General features: G+C 38.5%; 2 protein-coding genes across 3 annotated transcripts in view; one reads left to right on the top strand and one right to left on the bottom strand.

Moving 5' to 3' along the window:
• Window positions 1–24,187, top strand: part of Cenpp (centromere protein P) — a 216,905-nt gene that overhangs the window by 58,011 nt on the left and 134,707 nt on the right. The gene's annotated exons all lie outside the window — the stretch shown is intronic.
• On the bottom strand, window positions 6,750–15,265 carry Omd (osteomodulin). The gene is made up of 3 exons (XM_013150665.2): window positions 15,065–15,265; window positions 8,606–9,556; window positions 6,750–7,940 (listed from the first exon to the last, which is right to left on the bottom strand). Exons 2-3 carry the CDS (start codon window positions 9,540–9,542, stop codon window positions 7,609–7,611), a joined length of 1,269 nt encoding a protein of 422 aa, XP_013006119.1. The 5' UTR covers window positions 9,543–9,556; window positions 15,065–15,265; the 3' UTR covers window positions 6,750–7,608.

Raw genomic sequence — 24,187 nt, 5'->3', positions numbered from 1 at the left:
CCTTAACTTACATATGACAAAATTTGAAGTATGAGAACTAGCTTTCTAAAACAAATTTCATTTATAATTTTAGGGTTGATAGTAAAAAATACTTTCGCTTGCTGACCAAAAGAAACTGTATAAAATTATTCTAATGCTAATTTTAATACTAAATTTGATATGAAATACTAAATTTGATACAAATTGTTAAAGTATTAATATCATACGAGCATCTTTAAAGAGTTTTTATAATTCACTTTTACTCTTTTGGTGCTTTTAGCAATCAAATAATATTTCTTCTATAGAGTAAAAGTTTTAACAAATATGGAGATATATATTATTTTAAAAAATGACAGAATGCTAATTTATTCTCTACTAGTCAAAATTTTAGAGCATTTTGAATCAAAGCTTAGATAAACTAAGATTTGAATACATATTTTTATATGAATATGACTTAAATTTGGTTGTGGTATTCTGTGATTTTGATTGAGATAAATGGCTAATTTTATGGCTTTAAGGTATAATAAAAGTTTTGCAAATCTTTTAGATTTATTTTTAACATAAAACTTTTAAGTCTTTGATATACATAACAATAAATCAGATTTTTGTTTTATATTATATGTCAGTTTAACAGGATGTTGAAAATTAACCTGAATAGATGGTACAATTTTTTCATTTTTATTTTTATTAGTACATGTTTGTAGTACATAGTAGTAACATTCATGGGGGGAGCTGGTACTTGTACAAAACAAACAGTACAATTTGATGCTTTGTACTTTAGAAAATTACTTTGTAGGTTTTGTTTTTTCTTAAAAATTATTGTACAATCAGTTCTGTTAGTTCATTAAAAGGAACAGTGCTTATATTGTTTGATCTGTTTTTCATGCCTATATCTGATAATCTGAGCAACTATTTTGAAGATAACAATATGCCGTATAATAACCATTGTTAATTTCCTACCATCTTGTTTTAAATTTCTGTATCATGTTTATTGGGCTTTTAAATTTTTCTTTAAAAAATAAAGTTGCAACCAGCAAATACAATTTATTATCATCCATTTATTCAATAAAGGCTTACGGAGCACCAGCTCTGGGGTGGAACTATAGACAAGTAGATTCTTCCTTTAAGGACCTTTTTTGGTCTTCAGGTCACCAGGGAAGGCAGCAAGCAAGCAACCAGAATGCAAACTTGGCTTGCAGCACAGAAATGTGCCCCGGACTCTGGTATCTGGGAGAGGCACGGACGCTGCCTGGTTGAGGTCAAAGAGGATGCACTCTTGCAGACTTCTGGGTTGAATAGAGAGAGAGGAAGGCAGCAGGGGGGTGTTCCAGGAAAATTGGGGGGAGGGGCCTGATTGGACAGTCACTCCAGAAAATTTGTAACTGGTTGCCTGTGACTGGAGCTTCGAGGAAGGAACTGGAGAGGTGAAGGGACAGTGAGAGACGTGACTACTGAGGGGACACGAGTATTGCTGACCAGGACAGCTCATCCAGCCTTGGTGTTCAGTGTTTTAACTGGGGGCTTCACTACATAGGTGTGGGGATGGAATGTTTCATTGTGAACTGATACTGAAAAACCCCAAACCGTGGCCTGAATCACACGGTTGAGTTTTCTAAAATATTAGATGTAGCCAGTGGCACACTCAGCAGACGCAAACCTACGTGAAATGACATAAATCACCTCCCAGGAGCCAAGGCAAAGTGGCCTAGGGCCACTCTTTAGGCAAAACCAAACTGGTGTTTTTGTTTTTGTTTTTGAGTGGACAAATTTCCTGGAGAGAAGGAAGGGAGAAATGAGGAATAGGAATAGCTCCTAAGACAGGGCGTCCTGAATAGGTTGCTCAAGCAGACTTTTTGTACACAGTTCCCAGTGTAGTATGTTTGCTACTAAAGTTGTTTTTCGATTCTAGAAGGAAGTATTATATTTTGTACAGGACTAAAAAATGAAAGCATTTTTTTCTTTTGTTCTTTTTTCTTTCTTTTTTTTTTTTTTTTTTTTTTTGTAGCAGGGATCGAACTCATGACCTCGCACTTACCAGGGCAGGTGCTTACACTGCTAAGCTAAACCCCGGCCCCAAAGCATTTTTTTCTATAGAGTTCTTTTAGATGACCACTTTTGTTTTGTTTTGTTTTTGTTTTTTGGCTCTTTTGAGGCAGGGTTTCACTGTACCATTCAGGGTTCCTCAAACTCACAGTGATCTTCCTGTCTCAGCTTTCCCAAGCGCTAGGATTTCAGGTGTGTGCCACCATGCCCACCTAGGTGACCTGGTTGTATTATTCTTGATGCCTTCCAGGGGCTTTTATGTTATTTTAAAGGTGTGCCATTAGTCTGTGGCTCTTCCTCCTGTTTCTCAGCAGTAAACAAACCAAAAATGTGTTGAATGGAACTCTGTTTTGGAAATAAGCCTTTTCTGGGAATGTTAGGCCCCAGTTCTTTATCTGTTAGATTGGGATTTGACATCTAGTTACTACAGAGCTATGATGGCAAACTTTTCAGAGCCTGAGTGCCTAAACCATATTGCAAAGTGCCAACACTGCAATTTAGCCTGAATACTAAGGTAAGGTTTTAGTTTAGAAAGAACAACCATTATCTGATGCTCAGATGCTGGGGTGACATGGCTCATGGGTGGCAGAGAGGGCTGAGTGTCCTTGCTGTGGCACATGTAGTGTCTCAGCTGCCACACTTGACATTTTGGACCTGACAATCCGCCCCCCTTCAGTGCTAGACTGAAGCCTTGGGCACGCTAAGCAGGGTAAGCAGATGCTCTGACACCCAGCTATTCTTCCCTGGGTAGGGAGGGGGTCATCTCCTTTGCCTTCTGAATACCAGTAGCAGCAGCTCCAGTTGTGAGCATCGAAAAGCCTCCAGATGCTGCCAGATGTCAGAAGTCAGAAGTGTGGGGACAAGATGGCCCTGCTGAGTGGCTATGTACCTCGATCCTTTTAAATCTCATTTGCTAGGATTGTATGGCTATCATTGACTCCATTTCAGAATTCCACGTTGTTGCCTGAACATGTCATTTGTTCAAATGAGAACCTAAGGGTGAATTTAAAGGGAGTTGGCACTTCCCTTGTAACTTGAAAGGGGTCATGGTAGAAGTGTACTTTACTTGTGAATTTAGCTTTTCTTAGTAGTGACTAAATCTCTTCACAATGAATTTATAACCTAAATATGTAAAGTGATAAAGATGTGTCCTTGATGTGATATTTATAATTAGACCAACTTATAGCAAGGCATAGTTTATAACTAGGCATAGCTATATTTATCGAGGAAATTGGAGAATATAAGAACATTGGATATTATGATTTAATTTCATTTTCAGCTGTTCTTATAATTTCCAGGATTTAGGAGGAAATTAGTTTTGGAATCAGGAAACCAGGGTTTTAGTTTAAGCCATCCTTGTGGACATATGAATTCTTCACTACCACAACAAAAGAGTACAGAAAAGAGACAGGTTTATTTCTTCTACTTTCTTTTTTTCCCTCGCCTGTGGAGCTGGTAAGTGTCATGTGACATGCATACATCTGCATTTTGGTTTAGTGTCCCCAAAGTTGAGGGAGCATAAAGTGAAAATGTATGTGTCGTGTTTCAGGTAAGATTTAAACACAAGGTAGACATTCTCAGCTAGTATTGCTTTGAGCAAATTTATGAAGCATCCTTCATTTTTTTCTTTTCTAAAAGCTAAATATGTGTTTGTGATATATTTGTATATATTGATTAACCTTGCATTTATGGTATGATTTGAATTTTTGTTACTAATCACAATTTAGGCTAACATAACTAAGTACTTTGCAATAGAATGAGAATTTTTAAATTGTGGTGGATTGTTATTTTTTTTTTCATGTTACAAATATTAAATCAGCTGGGGTAGTCTGTAGCTTTGTACAGGTGACTGTGCCATCTTGATGTAGTAGTTCAATTTCTTCCAGGGAAAGCGTTAAAGTTTTTGTTTATTTTATGTTTGAGGAATACTTAGTGTGAGTTTGAGTTCCCTGGGGCGTTTTCAAATAACAAAAAATAGTTGTTAAGCTGCATCGCAGTGGAGCCTGCATCTCCAGTGAACTGGAGGGGTTTTGTGGTGCCTTTACTCATACACCTTTGCAGGGGGAGCAAAGCAGAGTTGAGGTATTCTTTCCATAGACGATTGACCGCTCAGTAGGGACCAAGGAGTGGGTGGATGAGCAGCTGTGGGACCTGGGAGAGATGCAGGAAGCCCGGCTCTCCAGGAGTGACCCTGTACTGGTGTGTGGTGGGGGTATGACGGGGGCTCCCTACTGAAATCCTTAGCAGACCAAGGAGCCGCCCTTGTTCACTAACCTTTTGTATGAGTAGAACTTTGGAAAGAACTTGGTTTGGCCTGTGAGTCCCCCGTGTGTCCCCTTGGGAGAGGGAAGCCAGTGCCCGTGGCCAGAGTGTGGCCCCAGCACGGGGGCAGTGGGTCCCGATGCCCTGAGCAGGAGTTGCGGTTCACTGGGTACCTGAGGCTGGCATGGACAGCTTGCTCGCCGTCTCTGACAACCTTGTACGAAAGGGAGGAGGCTCAGAGAAGCTCAGCAGCCTGGAGTCTCCTGGCTTAGGGGGTGGTCAGGCTTCCTCCATGTATCCACACCAGATTCCTTGTTTTGAAGTGCTAAATTGTGAAAATCTATTCTTTGCTGAGGCTGTTGTTGAGACTTAAAATGTATTTTCTTTTAACACTTAAGGAGGAGGTAAAATAGAAGCCCCAGAATTTTAAAAATTGGAAAATTTTTACTTTTTAAATTATATAAGAAATTATTATTTCTTTATAGTAACTTGAGCCAGGAGCTTTTCTCTCCATTTCCACTGCTTTACTTCCTATCACATATTAAAGTGTCACTTATTTTTACTTATTTATTTATTTAGGTACTGGGGATCGAACTCACAACCTCGCACTTGCCAGGCAAGAGCAAAGTTTCACTATTTTTCTGAGGCATTCTGTTATTTCACCAGTCCCTGGCCAGAATTAGTAGTTATGATATCCTTGTTTGTGTAGTTTTTTTGCTTGCAGTTCATAATTTTATTTCTTCTTTGTTAAAGTGATTTATTCTTGTTTTTTCTTTCCTCTCTCTCTCTCTTTCTTTCTTTCCTGTGTCTCACTATGTGGTACACACTACATTTGAACTCACTATGTAGCCAGCTCCAAGCTTCTCCTGTCTCAGCCTCCCCAGTGCTGGGTCATGCATGCATATAACACTACACCAGCTGATTTTAGTTTTGTTATTGTTAAGCTACATTTTTAAAATACCTGCTTTCTTTTTTTTTTTTTTCTTTGTCTTTTTCATTTTTATCGGTACCGGGGATCGAACTCACGACCGCCTGCTTACAAGGCAGGTGCTTATGCCGCTGAGCTAGACACCCAGCCCCATACCTGCTTTCATGAGCTAATTCACATTCATACAAGTTATCCTTTTAAAAATGTACAATTGAATTATTTTTAGTATTTTCAGGCTTTTTTGTTTCCATTGCCACAGTCATTTCAGACATTTTTGTCAGCCCTAACAGAATGCTGTACCTAGTAGCAGTTATTCTGCATTTCTCCCCATCCCCTATCTCTGTGCCTTAGGCAGGCAATAATGTTTTATGTCACAAGTTTCCTTTTTCTGGACATTTCACATAAATAATGCAACAGTGTGTTCCCTTATGACTGACTTCCTTCGCTAAGCATAATGTTGTCAGAGTTCATCAAAGCTGTAGTGTGTGTGTGTCTTTTCGTAGCTGAATAATTTTCCCTTTGTGGGTAAGTGACGTTGTGTTGTCCGTTCTCTACCGATGAGCACTTGGGTGGCTTCCTCATTTAGATACTACAGCTGTGGGCATTCATGTACAGATTTTTGCATGAATGTATTTTTAGTTCTCTTGAATTACATACATACCTGAAAGCAGAATTGCTGACTCACACGTGACTCCAGCATTTGAAGAGCTACTTTTCTGAAGTGCTGTACTATTTTAGACTCCTATCAGCTAGCATAAGGGGGCAGCAACCTCTCCGGAGATCCCTTCACCAGCACTTATCGTCTGCCTGTCGTCGCTTGATATCAGCTGTCCTAATAAGGGGTGTGAAGTTGTATCTCACTGCACGCAGTTTCCACTTGCATTTCCTTGATGTCTCCTCATTAAAATCCCAGTTGCATATTGTGATCTTTTTCCCTTTGGGAGGCAAGGTCTCACTGTGTACTACAGGCTGGCCTTGAGTACCTCCTCCTTCCCTGGTGCACCAGGATGACTGGGTTGTAATTCATTTCTTGATCACTCATTGGTAAGCCTGATATACCAAGTGATTTGATGATGTTGATTAGTGAGTGGAATTTGTTCATGTTCATTCTGGATTACCAAGGTTGCTACGTGACTAGATGAATATTCTGCTCCTCGTAATGCTAATAACCTGCTCAGAGATGCAATACAGTTTCACCTGTCTGAATTTTGCATATTGTCTGAATTGTTAGCCTGTGTTTGGGATTTCCTATTAGGCAATCCCAGATTACTTATCCCTTGGCTGAGCAATTCTGTCTGGTAAGTCAAGAGAGTGTGTCAGTGTTTAGAGTCTCCATTCTAAGGCATACTTAAGTGACTTTAAAATGACAGATCAAAGAATATAAATCAGCTTTAAGGTCTTAGGAAAAAATGTTAAAATCTGTCTGTCCTTCAGATTTTAAATGAATTATATTCAGCTTCAGTACTATGTAAAAAAAACACTAACTATAAGCGTATGTGTTTCTAATGCATTCTGCTAGGAAAACAGAAGGGTTCCGTGATGTCTAAAGAACTTTATTTTCTTAACATTCACTTAACCTTGTGAACAAAGCAGTTATTTATTAGCGAAGCTTTATGTAACCAAACACAGGCCTTCCTCTAGTATACTGTAAAAATATTTGTCCCAGTTAAAATGAAGCACAATAAAAATTTGTTTTGAGCATTTGCTGAACTTTGCTAAAATACAGATTGTAGTAAAATAGTCTGATAATTTTTAGTTACCCAGATTCAGCATTTCTGCCTCGGTGCCCTGAGAGAGAGCACTGAGAACCCTTGCTGTCATTAATCCTCTGCCCTGGATACATAGCGTGGTGGCCTCATGAAAAGTCAAAGCTACCGTTCTGTGCTCTAAGGGCTGACTCAGTGGGGTGGATGTCATAGTGAGACAATCACAGTTCCAAGTGTGAGATCTTTATGGAGACGGTTAAAAGAGTTTTCCTTAAGGAGTGGCTGTTCTTGCACTAATGTACCCTCCTGCAGTGTATTATTCTCATAGCAATTGAAAGAACATGGCTTCAGGGTCTTCGGTGCCAGTTCGACTTCCTTCATCACCCTTAGAAACATTACTCTCCCTAAAAGTGACACTTTTTTTTCAGGGACACCTTTTTGTTTCAGCATGATGATATTTGTGGGTTTAAAAAGGAGCCATTAAAATTTAGGGTGTTTGTTCTCGTCATTCTAATTTCTATTTCTAAACGTTTGTATCATTTTGAGGAAGTTCTAATCCTATGTAATAATGTAATTGCCACCAGCAACTTAAATGTAATACTAATACATAATTCTAAATATATTACTTTGAGCTATATATATTTAGATTTATATTGAGTAATAAGATTTTATAAAGTTATAAATGTGTACCTATATAATCCCTTGCCATTCTTGAATTTCATAGTAATGAGGCGCCAAGTGTTCTTCTGACTCTTGACTCACATGAGGGTTGTCATGATCATCATGATCCTCTTCCTCCTCCTCCTCACCTTGAAATCTCCCAAATACTTGGGTCTTCAGTTGTATTGTTTGACCATCGATGCTTCTTTGTTCACCGTAATAAATACTATGTATGCGAGGGAAGCAGAAGAAGATATATGAACTAATTGGCTCTTTTAGCTTATTTTGGTCCACACGAAGGTATGTTAAGTGGTGCTGCTGTAGTGGGTCCACAAAGGGACACATCACTGTCACATTGACATCTGGAAAATACAAATTAAAAATTAATCTTTCCTTATTGCCATGATTCTGTGTTGAGTTTATACTTTATGGAAATTAATTTTACTAAAATACTTACAGGTGGAATTGTTTAATTTTTAATGCTGTTCAGATAAAGGAGCTAAGACTGTAAATAAGTTTTATAAAATTACAGGATTTTCTAAGTATTTGAATGACAAAATTATAGAGTTTTCTAAGTATTTGAATTTCTAAGTATTTGAGTGACATATTCTTGGTAGAGACAAACTAAGTAAGTCATCTACAATCCCACTACTGAAGGTATTCATATTTCTTTACATATTCTAGTGCTATTTCTCAATATTCAAGATGATAATTTAATTTAATTGAAAATTCTGGGGCTGGGGATTTAGCTCAGTGACATAAGCGCCTGCCTTGCAAGCAGGCAGTCATGAGTTTGATCCCCGGTACCAATAAAAACGAAAAAGACAAAAAAAAAAAAAAAAAGAAAGAAAAGAAAATTCTATAAAAACTAATAGTATACTCTTTTATGTGACCAATTGGTGCCATTATCTTGGCCAACTTCAAAACAGCCCTTTTCAGCAATATGTAAAGCATAAATTATTGAAGTGTTCTTAAAGTGTCAAATGAGATTTTTTTGCTCGGTAAGGATTAATAAAGTTTTACATACTTTCTATTTCATTATTTTCTAGGTACAGGTGTTCCAAATTTCTTGGGATGTAGAATGCTTGCTTCAGTTTGTTGTGTCCAACATTGAGCTCTACAAGGTTGGAAAGATTAAAAATATTGTAGGGGATGTCCTGCAGTTTGTTGTGTGACATTCGTAAGGTATGAAGTTTTGAAAGTCTGCTGAAATACTTCTCTGGTATAGAAGAAATAGAATTATTTTCCAAAGACAGATACATAAGTGAAGAAGGCAATCCAGGAGGCATTGATTCCAATCTGTTACTGCAGAGGTTGAGCTGCATCAGTTTTTCCGTTTTGGCGAAGTGTTTTTCCGTTAACATGGAATCCTGCAGATGATTATAACAGAGATCAAGCATGGTCAGGTTCACTAGCTCATCCATGGCGTTTGTCTGCAGTGTGGAAATTTCATTGTAACCGAGAAGGAGTCTTTCCAGAGATTTAGGAAGTGGAAATGGAAATTCTTCTAAATCGTTATGCTCCAGGTGAAGTTGTAGTAGATTTGAAAACTTTGCAAACACACCATAGTCGATCTTTTGAGATTTAATTTTGTTGTGACTGAGGTTAATTTCTCTGAGGTTAGTTGCATTGGTGAATGCACTTGCCGTCACAGCCTCAATGTCATTGAACTGAAGGTAGAGTTGCTGAATATGTGTTGGAATATTTGGGATTGTCTTCAGTCTGCGATTGTCACAGTACATTGATGATGGAAAGTTAATTGGACAGAAGCATTCTCTGGCACAGCCTAACATATGCTGGTAAGGAATTCCATATTCTACATTTGGATTAAATTGGAATTGTGGTTCATAGTCTTCATTTGACACTGGGTCGTACTCTTCATCCCACTGGTAAATTTCATATTGGCAATATACCTTAACTCCAAAGAAGAAGAAAAGGACAGATACTGTACTTAAAAAGCTCATGTTCTTTTTTTGTCCTATTGCAAGGAGAAAAGGAAATATATTGTCGGATATGTGAATAAAACTTGGACAGATTGTCATGTAAATTGACAGTTATATGAAATATGTTATACCCACATCTGTATATAAAAGAATATCTAGGAAAAATGAGCAATGCTCAAACCAAACTTAGTGTACCAATTAAGTAGAAATTTTTTTTTTTTTAAATCACATACTGTGCTGAGCCAGAGTCAGAAGTCTGGTAGTCTAGACTTCTTACTAAGCTCCTTTTATGCTTTACTAAGTTTCCAGTGGACCTGCTTCCTAGAGTGCAGATTTATGATGACACCACGACATACTCAGCTACAGTCTGGTGCGTCCTCCACTGTAAATGCTATGTGTTCTTGCCAGCTAGTTATCCTTTAGGGGAGGTTCTCTCCTGGAGAAAGACAGACTTTTACTTCAGCTGCAGAGCTTTTACCTATTAGAGTCTTGGTATTAAACCAAAATCCTCTTCCCTACAACTTTTATTCTTGGTACTCTTTTTTGTCCTTTGGAAGAGCATGAAATACTACCTTCCATGTGATGATTTGAAGGTTTTTTCATTTTAAAATTTTTTGTTTTGTTTTTTGAAGTATTTTAAAATAGTTATATTTCTTCTTGTATATTTTGTCCATGTCTACCTCAAATTTTCCTCATGAAAGTTTCCAGAATCTATTTTGTTTCCAACTCTACTTAAATAGCTTCTTCATATCTCAGTACACACACACACACACACACACACACACGCACACACGTACATACATATATCCTACAAAGTTTGGTTTCTAATCGATTGACATTTACATTTTTCTTCTTTTTTTTTTTTTTTTTTTTGCTGATGCTTTTGAGTCAAGTTCTAGATACAGAAATTCCAGAAACATGCAATCTCTGTCTCCTAGGAGCTTAAGGTCTAGTGAAAGCAGAGAGCCCTGCAGTACAGGACAGCAGTGGGACATGGTATGAGTACTGCACATTAACCCTGTGTGTCCCTGGAGCTTCTGCATCTCCGGGGCATTGTGTGAAGCAGGATTGCTAAGGCCAAGGCTTCGGAGGCAGTTACTACCGGCTTGTGCCAAAAGTTGGAGTTAAAGATGCATTATATCCTCAACGAGAAGCCTGAAAACCTGTATTTCATCCTGCTATTTAACATAGCTAACTCATGAATAAAACAAGAATTACAGTTACTGGGCAGTATAAAATAATTTCAGCTGTGTGGAGGCAGGAGGGTCACTTGAACCCAGAAGTGAACTGGACAACAAAGTAAGAATTCTATCTCCAAAAATAAATCTTTTATCTTACTAGTAGTTGTTAGGATCGTATGAGATATGACTGTAAATGTACTTTGAAAATTGAAAACTTCTATCTAAATGGAGTACATGTATTGATAAGTGATTAAGAAAAATAATTGGGGGGTACCCTTTATCCTGAGATCTTTTTTCCCTACCTTTCTAATCCAGGGCTCCATTAAGGAAGAAGTGACCTACTGGAGTACTGTCTATAGTCAAATGACAAACGCCCAGTCATCGAGAATGGCCCTCTGTGTCCCCCACCCCAGCCCTTGTGCCGTTTTTGTCTCTGGTACAATAAGAAAAGATTTCTCTGATAGAAGCCTGCTTGAGAAACATCGGTGATTTTCATTTCTCATCAGAAACAAACAGTGCATAGAATATAAATATAGTGTATGTTTAAGATTGTAAAGAGTTACTCAAGCATTCAAAGACCCTGGAAGCCTTTTTCTTCCCTTCTCTCATCCTCTGTTCTTCCCACATACCCAGGTCCTGGGCTGGGTGTGACCAGTACCACAATTTTGAGGATCCCACACTCTATCACTCCAGCCGCAAGACTTTTCCAGCTCCGGTGGGACCTAACATATGTTCATCCTTTTTTCTTCTTTTCCATCCCTTATGCCTACTCCGCGTATCATTTTTACCAGCTCAGCTCCCACAGATAATTGCCGTGCTCTCTGCTAGTTCCCTCGCTGTTCTGGGCCCTCACACCTAGAACATTCCTGCAGTCTTTACCCCAGTTTCTCACGTACTGTCAGCCTGACTCAGCGGAGTGTAAATAAAGAAACATGACAAACAGATCTGTCTCATCCTCGGGCGCAGCCTCCAGGGGTGCCAGGCTGCTCCCCTTAGTCTGCTCCCTTTCTCTCCCTCCTGATTATTCTTTCTGTATGCTTCCCTCAACACTCTAAAACCTTATCCCATTATTTTTTATGGATACTTTGCTTACTTTTTTTAGTCAAGAAGGTAGGATAAAATAGTTCAGCATATTTATCCTTACCTATAAAAAAATGGCAAACAGTAATGGTTTGATTGCCTGAATTCTACATGATTTTGGGGTTCATGAAGTTTCTTTTTGCCAATCTGAATATATGATATACATTTTCCTTCTCCATGTGCTCCATAGAGATCATAGTGTCTGACTTAGACTTTGGAAGAATGTTAGGGTTCTCATGAAACAATGTGAAGATTATTCCTAAGTGGTGTTAGAGAAATGGTGAGTAGCTGTTGACAGGCACAAAATAGGACCAGTAAAAACAAAATCTAGAGCACCTAGATTCTGGTCAAAAGACTTCCTACTCTGGGTATGAGTGCTTACTTTAGTAAATGCATGTGTCTGAGCCACGATCTGCATACTGGAGTGTTCATGGGTAAAGCAGAGGGAGTTTTGAGGAGAAGTGTAGAGACTGTGTTGTCATTGCATCTCAAAGGGTAGTTTTCAGAACAGCCAGCTTTCCATGCTGACAGAAAGCTCCGCTTGGGGTTGTTTGGCTTGCTGTCATTTACCTGCTATCATTTACTGTAATAGGTACTGTATCAGTGTGCTTAGGAAAGCACTTTGCAAATATCAGCAATTTGGATTACTTCAGTTTGCAATTGTCTTTTTTTCTTCTTCTTTTTTTTTTTTTTTTTTTGTCTTTTTCATTTTTATCGGTACCAGGGATCAAACTCATGACCGCCTGCTTGCAAGGCAGGTGCTTATGCCGCTGAGCTAAACCCCCAGCCCCAAGTTTGCAATTGTCTTGAATCATTTCTTTTTTGTTGTTGTTGCTTTTTTTTGTTGTTTTTGTTTGTTTGGAGACAGGGTCTCACTCTGTGGTTCAGGCCTTGAACTCACTATGTAGCCCAGGCTGGCCTCAAACTCACATTAATCCATCTGACCCAGCCTCCCTGGGATTGTAGGTGTGCACTAAATCAGTACAAAGCACAGAAATGAAGAGGACATGAAGACATAGTCTCCCCTATAGAGAACAAACAGATCAGTGGTGAAAAAGACATCATAGGAAGAAGCTCTAGTTATGCCAGAGAGTAAGGATTTATGGTAGAGATGGGCCATACCACTGGCTTGACTTTGCTTGGGGTTGGCTTGGAGTTGTTTCGTAGACATAATTTGATCTAAACTTGGGAAATGAGCAGAAGTAACTAGGAAATTCTGTATCTCTTACTCATTTGATATTTTATGTATAATCTGATAGGATTTCATTACACTTATTATGATGTATAGCACATGAAGGTTTTAAGCATTTATTTCATTCCCATGATAGCCCCTGGAGTTGAGTGCTATCAGGTTTCTTCCCAAAATACACAGGTTGCAGCTGCAAGATGGAGCTGTGCCCGGGTACCGGGCCAGGCCACTGAGGGTGGCTATTCTACACATAAACTTTGCAAACAGGTTTGCTCATGGTCATTTGCCCTGAATGTTTCTATCCTTGTGTCTAGAACATGAGCAATCATTATGAGAAATTGTTGAGACTAAAAGGATATCAAGATGATATCTTCGTTCTCTATACTGCTTACATATTTTTGACTTAGAATCAAAACCTCATTCCTAGGTCTGCTCTGAAAATAAAGGGGGTTTTCGTGTTGCCTGCCTTTGGCCTTCATGAAAAGGAGAAAGGCTTTTCTTGAATGACACACAAGTTCAAATATCACAAACCCAAATAATGAAGAGCAAAGTAAAAGCTAGATGATAGGAAGTAGGGAGATAGAGCGTTCTCAGATGGGAAGCAGATGGGGAGATGGAGGGAGGGAGAGCAAGCAGGGTTAAAAAGGAGTTAAGATGTGTTCTGCCCACGTACCAGCTCCATAGGGGCAGCGTAAACATGACGTACTGCACACGTGGACTGGACGAGAAGAAGAAAAGTTTTTCAGAAGAGCTTTGCCAGAAGACCGATTTCTCTTCTAAATTTGAATTCATTTCAAATATTGCTCCCATGTCTGTAACCCTGTCGTGCCACCCTGTCCTCACTCTTGACTAAGTGCAGTTTTCTGGTCTGAAGCCACCCTGTTTCCATCCATTTGTCTATTTACTGTTCCTCTCCCTCTTCCTCAGGATAATTTTCTCTGAAACTATGATCGTCTTCTTCTCCAAGTGATCTCTTCTCAGCCACTTGCTAGCATGTTTTTCTCACTTTTGCTTTTCATATTATGCAATCTATGCCTCAGTGTCTTTCGGAAAACTCACAGCAAACAGCAGGACTCACTATCAGTCATTTCCTGAGCTGTGATCTTTAACAGAATACAGGACAGCTCACACTGGTGATTTCTGAATGATTGAATTAATAAGTTACAGATTGCATCTTGTTAGAAATTCTTTTCTCTACTAATTTTGATTATCTCTGGGCATTTATTTCACCATGATAACTTATTTAACGATACAGGATTTGGCTCTTCTGTTTTCTATGGACTATTCCTCTATAACAGTATACTCTATTCTTCACTTTTCTTTTGTCTACTAGGGAAAAAACAAATGTGAAAAAAATTTTAGGTAAAATATATATTACCAGTTTTGAAAAATTACCCATTAATGTGATTTTTCCATATTAAATGATGCAATAAAGGTTTCTATGTTCTGGTATTTCCATTAGAAAAAAACTCGAGCTTTCAAGAAAGGTTCTAATGAAAATTATTCATAAAAATGAGTTAGAAATTATTTAGTTCTGGAATACCTATAAAGCAAAAGTATAACATTTTAAGAATGTAATTGTTTTATCGGTATGCTATATAAACTAATTTGTAAGAAACAAAATATTAGTATATGTTCTAGTTTTTATCCAAAATAATTTTAAATTTAATTATGTAAATTCTGTCACTATTAGAAATATCTTAAGTTTCTACATTATTTTCATCCATACTACATGTATTTTGTATTTAACTTAAACCCAAGTAACCAGATTCTTCAACAGACTGGATAAAGCAGTCACACCATGCTTTTGAGAAAGAGGTAACTGAAAATAAAAACATTCTATACCAGGGATTTAGTCAAGAAATTTTGAGCTTTTCAGTGAAATTTGTACAAATTTCTGTCTTCCCTGCAACCAGACTCATAGCACTGCTCAAACTATTGAGAGAGAGAAAGAGATCTGAGAAAGAAGATAAATTCTGAGACCTGAAAATCTTTCCTTTCAGTCAAAATTTGAAAATAAAAAATGTTTTGTTGGGTAATCTTAAGTTACAGATTTAACTGTTCTTTAAAAATTGAAAATTATGTTATCATACCTGTTGAAATTGCTTTAGTTTTCAGGGGTTGATGAATTTGCAAATCCTTTAAATGAATCAGAAATTCCTAAATTCTTTGAGTCTCTTAAAGATCCACAGTAACTCTGTGTCCAGACAGTGCTGTCGCTTGAATTACTGTAGCAATTTAAGCAAATACAATCTGGTTGGAAAACACTTGGGTTGAATTAAAATTATGTATTTCTTTTCATTATCCAAAACTGGGTGGATTAAAATTAAAATGTTTGTGTTCTTGGTCAGATTTATGTGGCTGGCTTCTTTCTTTTCCCCTTAATTTTGGTTTGAGGTGTGGCAAGAATTTCCTCCAATATGAAAGGCAAACTGAACTAAAGGAAACAGCATGTACTGATTACTGTTTTTATTTTCATTTTGGTGCCAAAGAATTCTTCAAATTAAGCTCCACTGTGACACCAAACTCAGTGTCTCAGCAGTTTAAGGTGGAACTCAGAATTATCTTCAGTCCTGGTTGTTCAATTCCTGTGTTCACCTAGGTTCCCTTTGTTAAATTGGGGATCAGAATTGCAAACATAAAGCCTTTCACATCCAGTTTATTTTTAAAATGCAAAAGGTTATTATTGGCTTTACAGATTAAAGACACATTTCGATAAACATGCTAATGTTTTCTGTTAGAGATCCCCTTTCTCACTTTGCTCCCAAATGCTGTCTACTCAGTAGATGTTTGCTAAGGACCATTAAATAAAGACCATCTCTGCTATGAACAGTAGTATCTTCCACTCGCAAAGTCCATCTCCAATTTTCCTGTTTTAATAGTACACAAGTAATTTTACAGTATTGAATAAGATTGTTTACACAATGACTATTACTTTTACTTTGCAGATTTGGAAAATTTCATTTTACTGAACTGTCTCTCCTTAAGCAATAGCCAACGAACTTGCTTAAATGCTAAACTTTTGTGCTCATTTTTTTTATATTTAAACTGAGTTAATTTGTGTCTCTTGGCAGTAGATACTGAGTTCATTTTGGAGGAGATTCTTTCAAGCTTGAGCAAATAAGGTAAAATAAATCCTGGAGTTCAATTTAGTTCTTCAAATAGTGCTTTCCATTAAGGCATTACAAAGAACTCAAGATTTATTTTGTTATACTTCATATTTAAGAAAAATATATAGTGTTTCAAGTGATGCTTTGGCAACATTGTAAAAATGTAGTCTATCATTTGAGACATTGGTATGTAAAACGTGGCAGACACACTTGGGCCAAGATTCCATTTTGTTAGCTGATCTTTTCCATATGTTTCTTATTAATGTCTTTGTTCTTAAACCTCAGGCTTCCACACTAAGGAAAAAGGAGCAAATCTGTGTACTTTTTTCTAAAAAATGGCTGTATATTTCTTCACAGTTCTTTTAGGAGATTAATGTAAAATCAACCACTTAATTTTTATGTGATTCTTCATTAACTGTGTGATTTGAACTATGATACTAATTATGTTGTTCATGTTCCCAACAAATGTGAAAAAGAGATTTAAGTTGGCAGTGATGTTGGGAATGGGGGGAAGTAACAGTTAAAGTCAGACTTTCAAGCAAAATAGGTAGTGTTAACAATCACCGATCTAATTAGGTGGCTATTTTTGGTCACTGTTCTATTTTTTAGGGACTGAGCATTGAGTCCAGGGCCTCATGCATGCTAGGCCGGGTAGGTTTTCTACCACTAAACTACATCCCCAGCCCCCTACTCTTTTTAAGTTTTGAGATGCTCTCACTGAGCCTCCCAAGTAGTGGGGTGCAAGTATGGTTTTAATGTAACAATTGGGGGGAAATTCAGTTGAGTTCTGAAAACTCTGTAATTAATAGATACAGTATCTCAAAGCTGAATAACATAGTGCTGGCTAAGAAAGGCCCTCCTGAAGCATGTTTAATTAATGTTGTTAAGTGTAGCAAATTTGTAGTCATGTGTTCATTCATTCAGCTTTTTAATTAAGTGCTTACTTTGTATAAGGGATTTTTAGATGCCAAGGACTTAGCAGTAAAAATTTTGTCCTGCAGAAGGAAAATATAAAATAAACATCAAATAGAGGGTAATGAAGAAGCAAGAAAGAGGGGTAAAAATGAACGAGATAGAGGGGTAAGGGTTAAGTATTCCACTACTGCTGTGTGATCTGGAATGAAACAATGACTTTGCTGTGTAGCAGATGACAGGAGCCTGATGTCTCTGAGCAGGAAGGGTATGGATAGGCAAGGGCAGGTGGGGAGCCTGGTCCGTGTGCTAATAGGTTCAAATTGGATCACCACCGTGGCTAGTAACCAGTCTGGCCTTTCTACTTCCCTTCCGTTTTCTGTGCTTTTCAGTATGTACTTCACTGTCTCTGGCTTTATATATAAACTGCCTTGTGTTTTGGAGGCATATTCTCAACAATTTTCAGCCCAGACTGCTGCCCAATTCTAGAATGACAAATGAAACCACTTAAGGTCTTTAAAACTAGTTGTGTTGAGCCTGCTGTGGTGGTGCGTGCCTATAATCCCAGCATTTGGGAGACTGAGGCAGGAGGATAGTTGGGAGATTGAAGCCAGCCTGGGCTACAGAGCCAGCCTGAACTGCATAGCAAGACCCTATCCCAAAAAGACCAAAAACAAAAACTAGACGCGTTGTAATTTTCTCTTTGTATACAAGCACAAGAAACTAGTATGTATAATTTAATTTATTTGAAATTGAAGAGGCAAAATTAATTGATGACAATGGATGCTGTAAAAGCATAAGCATCCTTAGATCCAAGATAGTGGTATGGATGGGGAAGAGCTGTAGCAGAACCTTCTGGACTGACAGATTAGAAGTGTTAGTCTGCTTTGAACAGTGGGCCTGGGGTACCTGGATATCCAAGTCTTGCTAGGTGCAAACTTACCTCCAGATGAAACAAAAAGCTAATTGTAGGAGCTGAAACATAAATATTCATGAACTTGAAATTGGGAACAATTTCATAAATGTGACACTGAAAGTATAAGCAACAAAAGAAAAAATAGATAAATTAGACATCACCAACATCATGTATTGAAGAACATTATCAAGGAAGTTTAAAAAAAGCCACAGACTAGGAGAATTTTTTAAAGTGTATGTCTAGTAAGGTAATTGTGTTTAAAATTCTTACAACTCAATAATTAAAACCTAAAAAATACTTCAATTTGAAAATGAGCAAAAATCCAGACAGACACTTCTACAAAGGAATGACCAAAACAAAAACCCCGATAGTAACCAGGGAAATGCAAGTGAAAACCACAGAGGCACCACTTCATACTCTGCAGAATACCCATAAAAACAAAAACAGAAAAACAGCCTGGGATATGGCTCAGCAGCACAGCACCTGCCTGGCAAATGCACGGTCATGAGTTTAATTCCCAGTACCAAAAATAAAAACAAAAAAACCAAGACAGGCTAGGAATGTAGCTCAATGGTAGAATATGTACTTAGCACGATTCCCAGCACCCCAGAAAGATGCGGGCGGAGTGGGGGGGGGGGTTAGGGATGAACAATAACAAGTATTGGTTAAGAATTGGGAGCAGTTGGAATCCATCAACAGTGATTTGCTCATTGGAGTGTAAAATGGCAGAGACCCAAGGAAGACTGACACCTCCTCAGGCAAATAGTTACCATTTGATTGTATATTTACGTTTTTAGATATGTACCCAAAAGAACTGATCACGTAGGTCCATTTAGAAATGTATACACAAGTGTTCATAGCAATATTATTCATAACATCCCCAAACTAGATACAACTCGAACACCCAGCTAACATAGGTAGATAAATGTGTTCTGTCCTTTCAGTGAAGCATCGTCGTCATACGGCTATAGGAAGCAGTGAACTGCTGGCACACTGTGAGTGTGAACCTTGAAAGCGTGCTAGGTGGAAGGAGCCAGTCACTCAAAACCACCTATTATAATTCCATTCATGTAAAATGTCCAGGGCAGGGAAGGCCGTAGAAAGTAGACTTGCCAGAAGTAAGCAGGGAGGCACTTTTGGCAGATATGTGCTTTATTTTTGTGGTGATGAATTCTAAGGTTGATGATACTGATATTTGTAGAACTCTGAAAGTACTAAAGACCACTGAATTGCATACTGTAAACAGTTCCATTATATAGAATGTAAATCGTATCTCAATAAAACTGTTATTAGACCTAACAGTAGAATCAGGCTCATGGCTGTGTTCTCAGCTACTTGGGAGGTTGAGAAGGAGAACTGCCATCTCGAGGCCAGCCTGGACAACTTAGACCCTGTCTAAATGAAAACTAGAAAGGGCTGAGGATGTAGCTCAGCAGCTCCTGGGTTCAGCTCCTCAGTACCACAAACAGATAAATTTACAGATAAAGAATAGGGCTGAGAGAATTAAAATGATTATGACCTAATAATTCTTGAAACTTAGAAGTGCTTGAAAGTTTATTGTTTTGTCTACCTTTGCTTCTATTACAAATTCTCCTCAGTACAAAGATAAGAAAGTCTCTAGCATCCAAACGTCAAGTCTCCTTTTCTGGTCTGACACAGGCAGCAAACGGCAATGTGTTGGTCCCTTGGACTGACTATGAGGTGTCGCTGGGTTTCTGTTTGTTCAGACCCTCTGCAGCCTCTTCTCCTGTGTACAGGTTCATTTCCATGCAGCTCTTTTCAATTTTTTTATTTTGCAAAGAGAGAGCTTTTACTACTATTACGTTTTCCTTGGAGAGCCTGGATTAGCAGCGATTGGGCAGGAGAATCCATTTCAGAGCTCTAGAGCCTGTGATTAAAAACTGTAATAATGGCCTCAATGACATAGAGTGGAAGCATCTAGGGGAAAAAACCATACTGAGTGTCCTGTCTCCTTGTAGTGTAGAGGGAAGCTGTGCATCTGTGTGCCTAAGTGTGGTTTGTGGCAGGGCTACAGGAAGAGGGAATCTGCTAGAACGAAGATCTGTAAGCTAGAAACACACTGTCTTAGGATGAGGATAGAATTTTCTCCTACATTTGAGGTATACTTGAAAAGTATGGTAAATGCTTAGTTTACAGAAATTTTTTTCAAGTGGATGTGGTGGCACATTTTGTAATCCCAGCACTTGGGAGACTAGCAGAAAGACCACCACCTGTTCAAGGCCAGCCTGCACTACGTAGTGAGACACTGACTCAAAAAACATAAAAGAAACAGGAAGAAAGAATTTATTACAGTAAAAGACGCATTACCTTGAGTGCCCCTCAGGGAACCCCCCCCTACTTTGAATGCACTCATCCATCGTACTCGGCACGAGCTGAGCAGTTTGAGGGGTCCTCTTTGAGTGTCTTTCAGTGTACTGTCCTGACTGCCTCAGTGTCCTGAAACAATTCCAATGTTCCGTCGGAGGGCACCCTGTGCCAGGTGGGGTGAATGACGACGCACTATGCTGTTTGCCCTCCTGTCTTCCGTTGGGTGGCGCTCAGTGGCAGGATTCATTGTATTTTTGATCATATTTCATAAAGACACAAAACAAGCATTCCAGATGTGCTTCAGAAAGTGACCAGAGTGATGGGACAAGTGTGTTTGAAACAAGGAGGTTAATGGCGATGTCTTTTACTGGAATAAACTTTTTAATTTAAACATTTAATGCATGTTTCTATCATACCTCGTATAAAGTCCTGGCAGTACTCACACTGGAAGAAGGGAAGAGAGACCAGAATACGGTCATTGCATCCAGAATGCCTCAGATTCTCTGGCAAGCGCAAAACAAATAAGGTAAATTGTGGCAAATGTCTGAATGCATGATCAGAAGCATGATCAGAATACTGGGGCTCCTGGAGGTTGGGAGAAGAGGCTGCAGGTTTGTGGGAGAATTGGGAAGGTGAGCTGAGGTGGCTGGTCTTGCCACGGCTGGTTGTGGTCCAGTCGGATTTTGATAGATGCAAAAGATGACACAAACAAAAGAAGATAAAAAATGCAGTGTGCATGAGAAACAGCACGTAATGCTGACCTGCAGCACAAAATGGAAAACTCACAAATCATTATTTGAACATCATTGATAATCTTAAGGGGTATGTTACTAAGTTTTTATGATTCAGTTACTAAAGGGAACTATTCAGAGCTTTTGACGAAGAGCATGGCATGACTGATAGGTGGCACTTGGATCAGCTTGTCGGTGATGTGAGTTCAATGGGTTAGACGAGGCTAGGAGCCTATTTTGATATTCCAGCTCCAAAATGGCATGGTGGTGATACAATAACCGAAGATGAAGAAGAAGAAGCGTATGTGGGAAAAAAGTCAGCACTCACGGCCCGTAAAGTGCAAGAGCGTCAGAAATAAATGACTCCTAGAAGTTTAAGAGTCTGAACATGGGAGGAAGGATGGAGTCCAGAGGAACTGTGAGAACTGGAAAGAAATTCTTGTTGATCTCAATTGAGTTTTATGGCACCAAATATTTGGGTTTACTTTTCAAAGTGTATCACTCATGAGAGATCAGCATGTGAGATCTGGATTCTGGATTTTGGTAATAACTATATAGAGAGAAAACAAATGAAATTGTTCGAGGATAAGTGAAGGAAATATTGGATAACATTAGCCACTAAGGGCCAACAGAAAGGCATGGTGTACATTAGCCGAGTGAGCAGAGAATTCCAGACAAACGAGAAATGACTGAAAAAATAATGTACTATCATAGTTAAAAGCGTGGAGCTAGACTGCTGGGTTCTAGTCCTGGATCACACACAAGTTATTTAAATCTTTGTTCCTCAGTTTCCGTGCCTAAATAAAGGTACCAGGGATAGGGATGTAGTTCAGCAATAGAGTACCCAGCTAGCGTGGGCCCCTGGGTTTGATTCCCCATTGGACATGTGTGCTCGCATGCATACACACACACACACACACACACACACACACACAGTACTTGTGTCATAGGAGAACTGAATTCACAGTGATCCTCTTGCCTCAGCCTCCCCATTGGGATTACAGGTGTGCACCACCATGCCCAGCTAGTGAGCTTTAAAATAAATAAATAGAAGTAAGATACTTGCTTGAATGTCTGAAAATGTTCTTTAAATACCAACTATTGTTATCTAATGTTATTTGTACAACACAAGTTTAGGATAATAGATGTAGCAAACTTGGTAGCTCAGCTGCAGTAGGTATGTTCTTTTTTGTGTAGAAGGATTATGAAACCTGGGTTAGAATTCTTTCAAACAATGATGGAATTATGAATGAAAGAGAGATATGTGGTATCTTAAGAGGAAAAAAAATAAGAATATTTTAAAAACTTGTTTATCTGGCATGGTGCCCCATACCTGTAATCCCAGCACTCAGGAGGCTGAGGCAGGAGGATTGTTGTGAGTTTGAGACCAGCCTGGGCTATACAGTGAGCTCAAGGCCAGCATGAACTGCATAGCAAGACTCTGCCTCAAAAAGACATTAAATAAGTAAATAAGTAGTTTTTAGTAACTTCATAAGTGATTTTCTTAAAGCATTATATTTGTTGCATGAATTTATTTTATGTTTCATAAATTCTGATGACCATTTCTGTTGTAACAGTAGGAGGAAATATAGGTATATGGGCACTTGAGATTCTTTGTTGCTAGTCCATAGTATACTCTGAAGGAATGTTGTAGTAACTGATTTGTTTTCGATCTTTAATGCCTTTCCGGTGGCTAATACTTTGTATTTACCATAAAAATATATTCATAGTAGCAAACTTTAATGTAGTGTTGGTTGTTTATGATTTTCTTCTTTAGTGATGTGGTTTTTTGCAAACTTAAAACCAAAAATGGAAAATATAAACATTAACTTTGGAAAGTTGATTCCAGGGATTTCAGCAATCATTTCATATATTTATTTAAAAGTTTTTGTTCTGTTTTTCCCCCGCTGGGTTGAACGTACAGCCTCATATGGACCCACATCCCTAACCCTTTCTGTATATTTTTATATCATTTATATATTTTTAATTATTTGAAACAGAATCTTGCTGAGTTGTCCAGGTTGGGCTCAAACTTGTAGTCTCCTGCCTCAGCTACTCAGAGTGCTGGGATCACAGGCATACACAACCATGACCAGCTCCATCTTTACTTTTTAGACAGCGATCATGGCACACATCTGTAATCCTAGCTACTCAGGAGGCTGTGGCAGCAGGATTGCTAGTTTAAGACCAGCCTGTGCAACTTTAATGAATGCCTAGCTCAAAGAAGAGCTAGGGGTGTATCAGTTCAGTTCCCAGGGTGGGGTGTCTAATGTGAGCATTAACATTATGGTTTTAATTATTAATTTCAAGAACTGTGTTTCTCCATTGTCACTGATCATTTGACTTACATATGTTCTTGTCAGCACCGTTATCATGATTTTTAAATTTTTGTTACATTGTAGAAAATTAACTATTAAAACATTTGGAACTTTAAACTTTTGATGTGAGAATAATTCCCTTGTAATATTTATATTTTAAGGCATTCTTTTTTAAAATCATGAGACTAGTTCTTGTCTGTTGCCAGGCTAGCCACCAGTGTGCCTTTCTCCTGCCCCACCTTCTGAGTGACGGTGATTACAGGTGCCCACACCTGACTCAGAACTTGGCAGTAGTCACCTTTTCTCAGCCCTCTATGACTGCCTGCTACCGTGGTTACTGATGCTCTGTAAAGCTTTCTGTGTACAAAGCATTTTACATACATTTTCCTTGTTCAGTCCTCATAGCAGCCTCCTTGATCCGTAGCATCACTTCTACCCTCTAAAGACTCATGCTCCAAAGAACAGGTGACTTTCCCCATGTTGTGAGTGGACTTGATTGGCAGGTCAAAGCCCTGCATCTCTCTTTCTGGACTATCATTACTCGTGGTTAAGCTTTATTGTGTCAAACACACTGTGATCCTCTGTGTGAAATCTTTACAAAAGTAGCAGTTTAGTCCCAGGTTTCTAAATTTAGGTCATCTTAGAAATTAAATAATTTTTACGTAAAGCAGTTGTTCTCAGCCAGCTGAGATTTTGAGCTATCTCCCACCCTTCATCTCAGGAGTATTTGATGAAGTCTAGAGAAATTATCAATTGTCACAGTGGTGGCAGGCAGAGGTGGACATGTTGGCATCCAGTGGGTAGAGACCATGAAGCTGCTAAGCATTCTGCGTGAGCAAGACAGTCTCCCGCCAAAGAAGATCTGGCCCCAAAATGTTGATAGGGTCAAAGTTGGATACAC

The sequence above is a fragment of the Cavia porcellus genome, unplaced genomic scaffold (assembly GCF_034190915.1).
Source record: "Cavia porcellus strain 051 isolate PalLab524CR breed Dunkin Hartley unplaced genomic scaffold, mCavPor4.1 scaffold_17, whole genome shotgun sequence".
NCBI lineage: Eukaryota > Metazoa > Chordata > Mammalia > Rodentia > Caviidae > Cavia > Cavia porcellus.
This window is presented reverse-complemented; position numbering and strand designations above follow the sequence as displayed.

Excerpts from the sequence above, each read along its gene's own strand:
- Omd (XM_013150665.2), bottom strand. The coding sequence starts at position 9,542 with ATGAGCTTTTTAAGTACAGTATCTGTCCTTTTCTTCTTCTTTGGAGTT. Across the intron at positions 7,941-8,605 it reads AGAAAATAATGAAATAGAAA|ATGTCAATGTGACAGTGATG; the intron begins GTATGTAAAACT and ends TGTATTTTCCAG.